Below are 207 nucleotides of genomic sequence, written 5' to 3' on the forward strand. Positions count from 1 at the left end.
GCCGCGCGGACCCCCCGCTTTGCGCCCGGCCTGCCCCAGGGCTTCAGCCAGCCGCCCCCATTCCCCTCAACCTGGGCACGCTCAGGAGAGACTGACCCCATGCCCGCTCCTTCCATCACCACAGGAAACACCTCCAGGCAGGAGCATCCACAAGGAACTCATCTCATTACTCTCCCGGCACCCCTGCGCAGGCAGCGATGCTGGCTG

At 67.1% G+C, this 207-nt stretch overlaps 1 protein-coding gene across 1 annotated transcript in view; it reads left to right on the forward strand.

The window, feature by feature from the left end:
- The window catches only part of DBH (dopamine beta-hydroxylase (dopamine beta-monooxygenase)), a 14,214-nt gene extending 14,119 nt beyond the window's left edge, over positions 1-95 (forward strand). Inside the window, exon 14 of the mRNA XM_010139207.1 lies at positions 26-95. Coding sequence (XP_010137509.1) covers positions 26-95 — 70 coding nt within the window. The remainder of the gene's footprint in view (positions 1-25) is intronic.
- Positions 96-207: the final 112 nt, after the last annotated feature.

This window comes from Buceros rhinoceros, unplaced genomic scaffold (genome assembly GCF_000710305.1).
Source record: "Buceros rhinoceros silvestris isolate BGI_N320 unplaced genomic scaffold, ASM71030v1 scaffold1417, whole genome shotgun sequence".
Lineage (NCBI taxonomy): Eukaryota > Metazoa > Chordata > Aves > Bucerotiformes > Bucerotidae > Buceros > Buceros rhinoceros.